General features: G+C 57.8%; 1 protein-coding gene across 2 annotated transcripts; it reads right to left on the bottom strand.

The window, feature by feature from the left end:
• Window positions 1-6: 6 nt before the first annotated feature.
• Window positions 7-8,333, bottom strand: FGD2 (FYVE, RhoGEF and PH domain containing 2). Of its 2 annotated transcripts, none has more exons than XM_017727169.1 (16): window positions 7,526-8,333; window positions 5,388-5,634; window positions 5,213-5,293; window positions 4,757-4,905; window positions 4,210-4,366; window positions 3,949-4,087; window positions 3,372-3,430; window positions 2,882-3,028; window positions 2,402-2,494; window positions 2,036-2,115; window positions 1,929-1,959; window positions 1,732-1,824; window positions 1,438-1,563; window positions 1,093-1,239; window positions 555-698; window positions 7-470 (listed from the first exon to the last, which is right to left on the bottom strand). In XM_017727169.1, exons 1-16 carry the CDS (start codon window positions 7,588-7,590, stop codon window positions 231-233), a joined length of 1,998 nt encoding a protein of 665 aa, XP_017582658.1. In that variant the 5' UTR covers window positions 7,591-8,333; the 3' UTR covers window positions 7-230. The 2 variants fall into 2 exon arrangements, with proteins under 2 accessions (XP_017582658.1, XP_017582659.1); XM_017727170.1 differs by having other exon boundaries at window positions 5,388-5,544; window positions 7,526-8,053.
• Between the last annotated feature and the right edge of the window lie 423 nt (window positions 8,334-8,756).

The following is an 8,756-nucleotide window of genomic DNA, read 5'->3' as shown; positions in this document are numbered from 1 at the left end:
GGGGTTCCCCAAAATCCCCGCGCCCTCCACTCCCAGCGCCTCTGCCCAGCGCGGACAGAGAGGAGGGAGGAGAAGGGGAATCCAGCTTGTCCTTGTGGTGGCAAACGTGCCCCCATCTTGTCCCTATCACGATGGAAAACCAGAATGCAGAGATGTCAGGGGTCTGCCCAAGTGGTGAGGGCAGGCAGGGGAGCTGGGACACCCCAGGCAGCCCCTGCGTGGGAATGGCCTCATTCTGCTTCATCACAGGGGCCTGCATCCTCCTCCTCCTCCTCCTCCTCCGGGTGCGTGATCCCCGCAGCAGAGCGTGCCATGGCCCTCATCCAGCGCCGTTTCAGCTCCTCAGTGTCAGCTACGAAGGTGAACACCTGCCGGGACTGTGCCAGCTGGAAGAGGTGCCGGGACTCGCTCTGGGGCATGTCCCGCACCTGGTAGCCCAGCAGGGGGATGGAGGTGTGGGCTCGGACGTCCTGCCAAGAACAGAGACAGTGGTGGGAGGCAGGGGATGGGCACAGCGGGATGTCCCTCGGGGGTGGATCCTAGCCAGGCCTCACCTGGGGGGCTGCGTAGATGTAGAGCACGAGGGGATCGTCCTGCGGGATCACGAACCAGCCCCGCGTGCTCCCCTTGCCATTCTTGTCCAGCAGCTGCAGGGAACTGCAGAGCAAACTCCTGCTTGATACCTCTGCAGCTCCTTTCTGCCAAAAAACCCAACAAATCCCTCAACATCCAGAGCAGATGGTAGAAAGGGCATTGAGCTGAGGTCATTTCCTGGGGAATTCCTTGCCCATTCCAGAAAACCCCCCAAAGCAGAAGCAAGTGAGGGGCTGTCCTGGCTATGATGGTGTTGCTGACATCCTGTGGTGAGGGGAACCCTGAATGCCTGGTCCCAAGGCTTGGAGCAGGAGGGAGAGAGATCAACAAACACATGCACCCTCTGACTGCTGTGGGAATGACTCCCACCCCTCCTGCTCCAGGTGCAGGGCCAGACTGGGACAGCAAGAGCCAGAAGTGGTGGCTGGACAGGAGAGCAGGGTGGGTGGCAATGCTCAGAGGGCATGGGGAGGCCGGGCAGAGAGTGGCAGAGCTCACCTCCAGAATGCCTTTGTGCTTTCCCTCACGGTCCTCGAGCACCGTGTGGCCGGTCAGGAAGATGTAACACTCCTGGCAGACGCGGTTTGGGCGGTTCCCATCGTACTGCAGCTCGGCCTTGTAGTCAGAGCAGCGAGCACACACCACCTGCAGCAGCCACCAGACAGGGACACTGGTGACACTGGGGCAGGGCTGGGGGACCCAGGGACAGCTCCATGAGGAGCTGAGGGGCAGAAGCAGCCCTAAGCCTGGTAGAGGGGTACAAGGTGTAGGAGAGGTGCACTCCTGCCCCAGCAGCCACCTGAGCAGGCCAGGAGGGAGGGAAGGGGGCAGGAGGTGACTCACGTATCCACAGGCTCGGCAGTGGTGCCTCCGGCGGGTGATGGCGTTGAAGGGCTCCTTGCAGCGCATGCACATGGTCACCAGATTGTCCCGCACCCACTGCGGGGCTCGGCGGCCCAGCTCCTCTGTCTGGGGGTGGGAGACCATAGTCTGGGTGGTCCCAGCCCCTCTGGCCTCACCCCTTCCCCTCCTCAGCCTCCCCCCAGATCAGTTTAGCTTGGGAAACTGAGGCACAGCAAGGTGTGTTCTCCCAAGCAGCTGGAGGCAGGTGGGGCACAGGGAGAGCAGGAGGGTTACCTTCACTGCAGGGGTGTCTGTCTCCAGTCCATGGACTGCTGTCTTAAAGGTCTCACTCCTCTTCTCCTTCCTGTCAATGGCATCTTGGAAAGCCTAGAGGGGAAGGCAGGGCTGGAGGGGCACTGGGGGCTGCCCTGAGCCAGGGCATGCAGCTGGGATGGGGAGGCTGTGCCCCCTCTCCCAGCACTCGGTGGTACCTTGATCCAGGCGTTCATCTCCTCCCCAGACCTGGGTACAAAAAGGAGGTGGATGAGCTGTTGTCCCTCCTCCCTGAGAGTCTGCATGATGTCACCCTTCCCCGTACCTGGCTTGGAGCTCCAGCGTCCGCTGCTTTCCCGAGACCAGGAAGGTGTGAGGGAACTCAATGTCCTTCAGCTCCCGCACCTGAGGGAGACCAGAGAAGGCATGTGGAGCTGAACCCATTTCCAGCACACCTGGACCTTTCTCCATGACGTGGGGCACAGGGATGTCCCTCAGATCCCACATGCACAAGATTTCACTGGCATTTCACACGATCAGAGTATCAACCCCACCCACCCCAGGAAGCCACCCCTGGCTCCAGCTCCTCCCTCCTTCCCGAGGAAGTTCGGGCAGCAGCCATACCCCAGAGCAGGGGCTTTTGGAGGAGTCAGGGGCTGGGGGAAGCACAAAGACAAGGTGCCTGTCTGACCTTCATGCCCTCCACATCCATGCGGAGGTGGACCTGGAACTCGGCGCCCACCTGGATGACCTTGGGCACGCAGTACAGCAGCATGTTGTTGAACTGGGAGGGGGGAAGAGGGTGGGTTGGAGCCCAGCACTGCCTGCTCCGAGCTGGGGGCTTCCCTGGGGTCTGGGGTCCTTCACTACCCAGGGCTGAGCTGGTCCTTGGGAAGAATCCCACCCAAAACGTGACTGCTTCTGCCCCAGCCCCCTCCCACCCTGCAAAAGTGAAGCATCTCCCAGGGCTGCCATGCCCAGGGATCAGCAGATTCCCAACCGTGTCCTACGCAGGGTGCCCTGCACTGAGTGGGGTCAAACCCTCCCAGCTCTAAATTCATCTCTTCTGTGTCAAGGTGACCCAGCAACACCCTGGCCAGGCTGTGCTGCCCCTCTCCCCATCCCCATCTCATCTGCTCCCTCCCCTTGCCCTGGGCATCCCAGCTCCCACCAGGAACAGGTACTTCTCCGATGTGCTGTTGTTGCGGGTGGAGATTTTTTGGATTGGTCCCTCCTTGATCAGCTCGTTGGAGGGATCCACGATGTCATCCTCGAGGCCCAGCCTCTGATAGACCACCCAGAGATTCTGCAGCCGTTCCTGGGTGAGGCAGAGGGACCTATTTTTGTGGGATGCTGAGCAGCCACAACCTTGTCACTGCTGGGTCCCCTCCATCCCCACCTCCCAGGCCAGTTGCTGAGTACTGGGAGAGGTGGCACAGTTCTCTCAGCCCAGACTGATCTTTGGGAGCAGCTCCCAAGCCTTGACCAGCCGGTCACATCCCAGCTGATGTTACAGATGTGACTTCCCCAGGCTTGGGGTGGTGGGGTTGGGCATTAAGAGCAGGGTCTAAGCTGCTCAGCTGAACCCACAGGGTTCCTGTCCCCTTCAGGATCACTGTGCCATGAGCTGCAAAGCATTTCCAGCTGGGACAGGGACTCACCATCTCGGCAATAGCTGCATTCGAGTGCTTGGCCACCATAAAAATCATCTCCAGGGCCTCTGCAATGAGAACAGACAGGCTGGAGGTGAAACACCTGCTCTGGAGCTGTGGGAGGAAGCTCCTGGCTCTGCCCCTTGTGAATTCCCATGTGTAGCAGCTGCTGCCATTCCATGAACACACCCCAAGTGGCCCTGAAACACTGTGCAGGAATCGGGGTACGGCTGGACTGCACATGGAGGGGTCCTGGCGGGACAGACAGGCCGCTCCTGTATCCCTCCATCCCAGCACGACTGGGAACTCTGTTCCACAGCGGTCTGAAAGCTCCCTCAGCTGTTACAGATTTCTTAAGGGGATACTGTGGAGGGACCACCCTTACCCTGACACACCACCCTTCCGCTCCCCAGCCCCTAAAAAGACAGATTAATCCCTCTCCCTGCTAGAAGAGGATCAGACTGAGAGGTTTATCCAAGGGCACAGGGCAGCTGGTGAGTGAATCCCATGGGGAAAACCAACGGGAGTTGTTATTTCACTACACACCCACCCTGCCCTCCCCACCGTGGAGAGCCAGAGCCCTTACTCTCGGCATCGCCCCTGTCGGGGGACTGGGGCGGGAGTTTCCGGACATAATCCTTCAGGAGGAGCTCATAGCGCGGGATCCTCTGCACAGGCTCCAGCATGTGGTGCTGCAGCGTCAGGTTAGCACAGACCTTCCTCTTCTGGGCAGGGACACCAGGCACGGAGAGAGGAACAGTGACCAAGGCAGCTCCCACCCTCTGCTGTTTCCCCGTTCCCAGGAGATTTTGGGAGCTCTGCTGAGATTCCCCTGCCCTGCCCTTACCTGGATGTCAGCAATGAGCTCCTGGAAGGGGGGTGATTTCTCTGACCAGGCAGTGATGAGCTCCACGGCCTTGTCGAAGTTCTTCACGTACTCCCCATACATCTTGAGGAAGGGTGCGAGCTTCTGGATCACATCCCCAATGCGGGGGTTGCGGTTCCTGCAGGAGGGAACCGCAAACCGGCCACTTCCTCAGTCCGTGGGGCGGACAGACAGCGAGGGATGGAAGTGAAGGATCACGGTGGAGGACTGAGGTTTTGCCTGCTGCAACCTGCTACATCCCCACACCATTTCCTGCTCTCCAGAACAGCAATGTCCCCACCTTGCAGCCAGCCTGGGCTGTTCATACCCAGGCACACCCTCAAACCACCTGAGATGTCACCCTGCTCTCCACACTCTGATCTGAGTGTTTTAAGGAAGTGCTTTCCAGCACAAGACATTTGGAGCAGCACAGGCTGAGCTCTGGTCCTGGTGGGAGCCCGAACTCAGCGCTGCTCCACCATTCTGGCCAAGCCACCCAGGTGTCCTGCTCTCCCCTCCCACAGCTCACCAATCCTCCATGCGCTTCCGCAGCTCTGGCAGGAAGAACTCAGCATGGAACTGGTAGATGGAGGAGATGTTGGAAAAGATCATTTTCACCACCTCCTCTGGGATCGTCTTCCCAGTTTTGGCTTCTTTCATCAGCTCTTTATAGAATACCTGGAAGAAAGAAGGGTGAATAAAAAGGGCCAGGAAGATACTTGAGGATCCCATTCCCCCTCTGAGACTGGCACATCACCCAGTGAAAGGCCTGGCTGCACAGGAGGGAAATCCCAGGCCCCAAGAAGAGAGGGGAATGGAAGGCTTTGCTGGGACAAGGGTGCTTCCCAGAGGTGTGCGGTGTAGGAAAGGCAAAGGCCAGACCCAATCTCTGGCTGTAAAGACCAGTAGCCCTCGTGTCTCTCATTTTAACAGCTTCACTCTCTCCAAAATCCCCTTGCACTGGTACCTCCACTCCCCAGCTCACCTGGTCGAGGAGGTGGAGGCGGTTGACATAAGCCTGCTCTGTCTCCAGCAGCTCCAGTGCTATTTTCTTTTCCTCTGGTTCCTGCATGGGGAGCAGGGCTCAGTCTCGTGGGCAGAGACGAGACCCCAAGCCAGCCCTGCCTGAGTGTGGGCACCTAGCAGCCTCTGGAGCCCACCTGGCTGCCAGGCTCCAGGCCTGGGCCCTGTGGCCTCCTCCAGTCGTCCTCACGGATTTTGTATCGCAGAGAACAGAGGCATTTGAAGCTGAGTCCGCGCCGACCTTGCTGATCCTTCTCCTCCTTATTCTCTTCTCCGGCCAGGGAGCAGGTCCGGCTGGCGGGGAATATTGGAAGCTGTTGGGGCTGGCTGGCTGCAGCACTGGTCAGAGCCTGCTTGCCTCTCTGGGCAGATTTGCTGTCCCTGCTACAGAGGAACGTGATCAGCTCAGCCATTCCCCCAGCACAGCCCCCAGGCCCAGCTTAAAGACACCAAAAGGGACAGGAGCAGCAGCTCCCCAGAGCTGGCACTGCTCCGCTCTGCTGCAGCCCTGCACTACAAACATCCTCAGCATCCTCCACGGGGCCAGGATCCAGCCTCTCTTCTCCCAGTGCCTCCTGCTGCTGGGGCCAGTCCCTCTCCTGCTCTAGAAAAGCAGGATCTTGCCGTTTATCCCACCCACAGCTCTGGCTTTCTGCCTGCTGCCACCACAGAGAAAAGCAGGGAGAAGCCCAATAGCCAAGAGTTTGAGCCAAGAGCAGGCCATGTGTAGGTGGTTTTGCAGACAGGTTGTGTTTTGGTGGTGTTCTCTCTTCCCTTTTCTGGCAAAGACAAAGCAAGCAGGTCCAGAGCAGGCATGAGGGAGAAGCCAGGCTGTGAAGGTGATATCAAGCGACTTTTCTGTCATCCAAGAGCTGGTCCCTGCAGGAAACTGCTCTGGGCAGACACTGGGAAGACATCCACTGTTGGCCTGGGGATAGGAGTGGAATGGATAGGATGGGAAAGACATGAAGGAATTTGACATCAAACTCCAAAGCTGAGGACAGGAGGTGACTTGAGGGGCAGAGACTCATCTGAAGAGGATGTCAGGTCCATCCCATGCTCAGGATGTCTGTGAGCTCGGGAGTGCATCCCCAGCCATGCACAAATCCCCTTCTGTCCAGGGGGGCTGGCAGAACCCTTCAGAGACAAAGAGGCTTTTTCCATCTCTCCTGATGCCTCCCAGACCTGTGTCAGCCTAAAGCCACTCCTGAGTCCTGACAGGGAACTTCTCTCTTTCTATTTACGCTGACTTAGGCCAAACCGTTGTCTGTTCCATTGTCTGCTCATTCCCAGGCTCCCCAGCTTCCTCTGAAAGTCCCAAGTTACTTTTATTTCCTCTAAATCAAACTTTCTCTCCACTGCAAACAACACACAACACTGCAGTAGTGACATGGGGGCAGATGAAACACTGCAGTGCTCCCAACACAACATCCCTGTGGGATGATGGGGACAACCACAAAGCCTGGGGAAAAGCACACAGCAGAGACACAGGAGTTCCTGGAATGAAAGGAAATATCGAGCCTGAGCATCTTCAGGAATTGGGGCAAAACTCACCTGCCCAACCACCCAGCCTCTCTAAGGCTCACTGAGAGCATCTCATGGGTACAAGGAATGGCAGGATTCCACATCTTGATTCAACAGATGGAGAAACTGAGGCACAGCCCTGACAATAACTTGCCCAAAGCCTCAAAATTACTTTTACACCAGAGCCGGGGCAGAACCCCTCGCTCAGACCCCGGCACATGCTGTCTGAGGGTCCCAGCTCACACTCCGAGGGAAGGAGCTGTTTCATGAAAGGAATTCTCTCTCTCCCTTAACATAATGCTTTATGTTTCCTTTCCTAGGAGCCACATCTCTGCAAACAACTGGATAGTCTGAGGCTGGGACCCTCCCAGACACCCAGGCAGTTAATTCCCAGTGGAAACCCCTGCTGACATATTTGCAAACCACAATTTCTTTCCCAGTAGCAGCAGCAGGATGCACCAGCCAGGCTGAGTGTGAAGATGCTGAGTGGAGGGGGAGGGAATGGGCTGCCACAGCCTAACCCTGAGCCAGGCAGAACCACTCACACCCCACTGAGGTTTTCAGATTTCTGCTCATGACCCGCAGCTGGAGGAAGACACTGAGGCAGACCCGAGTGGTGAAGAACTGCAAATCACCTTGTCAGCTTCTCCACAGGCTCCAAACCACCTCCACAGCGGGTTTCATTCCTTCCCAAACCCACTCCACGTGGAGCCCTAACACACCCTTAGCACCCAGAGCCCTCCCTCCTTACCAGTGCTCTTCAAACGCAGCCACCAGCTTCACCACACTCTGCTGATTATCTGCTTTTCCCTCCATGGCACAGGCTGGGAGCAGGTCCTGGGCATCCAGGAGCTGCAGGAGCTGGTGCTGGGGGCTGCAGTTCCTTCCTCTGTTCCCCTCTCTGCTCCAAGGTGTTTCTGGCACCCAGGCTGCAGTTTGGGAACAAGGATTTGCACGAGGCAAAGCCCGCCCGCTGCCCTTTCTGTGGTAGCAGAGCTTGTCTCTGTTGGCCTCAAAAGGAAAGAGGAAGCACAGCAGTTTGTGGGTAGGAGAAACGCTGAGAAAACACTGGGAATTGTTTCAGTTTGGGAGGGATCGAAGCGGTGGCACAGGCAAGGCCAGAGCGGCAGCAGGGGCGGTGCAGGGCAGGAGGTGTGACCTGGTACATCCCCTGGCTGTGCAGCCCAGGTGGGGTGGGCTGTGTCCCACCAGGGTGGGAGGCAGGACAGTCCTGATGGCCAGAAGGGCCAGGAACAGGCTGGCAAGACCCTGGTGCCCAGATAGGACTGATGTGTCTGTCTCAAACACCAGCAGCTGGATGGCTGTGGGGCCAACCACGGATTGTTGGTAAAAACCATGAGAAAGAACAAGATGTGGCTGGAGAAGGGGCAACACTTTTCCAGAAAGGTCTGAGAGTGCACTGTGCATGAGAACCAATTTGCATGGGAAGTGAGAAACCCATCCCAGAGCTTGTGCCCCAGGACCCTGGACACCAGCTGGACCAACGCCAGAACCAGGACTGGAGACCTCCTTTCCTTTTTCCTCTTTTCCTTCTATTTCCTTTTATAAAATTATTTTCTCCCCCCTTCCGAATTCCTTCCTTCCGAATTCCTTCCTTCCTTCCCTCCTTCCTCCCTCCCTTCCTTCCGAATTCCCCTTTCCTTTCCTTTCCTTCCGAATTCCTTCCTTCCCTTCCCTCCCCTCCCTTTTTCCATCTTTCTTTTCCTTTCCTTCCTTTCTTCTCTCTCCCTCTTTTAACTCACGTCCTCTTTTCCCTCTCCCCTTCCCCACCCCTTTCCCCAAACCCTTCTGCCGCGTGCTCACAAACCCCGTCAGGCACTAACACCCAACTCTGCAAATCCCTAAAACCCCTCCGCCTCTCCCGCCCGCCTCCCAGCGCCGCCATTCCCGCCCCTCACGCCGGACCGCCCCTCCCGGGAATGGTTCCTCCCGGAATGGTTCCTCCCGCCGCGGTTCCCCCC

Source organism: Corvus brachyrhynchos, unplaced genomic scaffold (genome assembly GCF_000691975.1).
Source record: "Corvus brachyrhynchos isolate BGI_N302 unplaced genomic scaffold, ASM69197v1 scaffold72, whole genome shotgun sequence".
NCBI classification, from domain to species: domain Eukaryota; kingdom Metazoa; phylum Chordata; class Aves; order Passeriformes; family Corvidae; genus Corvus; species Corvus brachyrhynchos.
Note: the sequence above shows the minus strand (reverse complement) of the source record. Positions and strands in the feature narration are given on the sequence as shown.

Excerpts from the sequence above, each read along its gene's own strand:
- FGD2 (XM_017727169.1), bottom strand. The coding sequence starts at position 7,590 with ATGGAGGGAAAAGCAGATAATCAGCAGAGTGTGGTGAAGCTGGTGGCT. Across the intron at positions 2,495-2,881 it reads CGGAGAAGTACCTGTTCCTG|TTCAACAACATGCTGCTGTA; the intron begins GTGGGAGCTGGG and ends CCCCCCTCCCAG. Across the intron at positions 471-554 it reads ACATCTACGCAGCCCCCCAG|GACGTCCGAGCCCACACCTC; the intron begins GTGAGGCCTGGC and ends TGTTCTTGGCAG.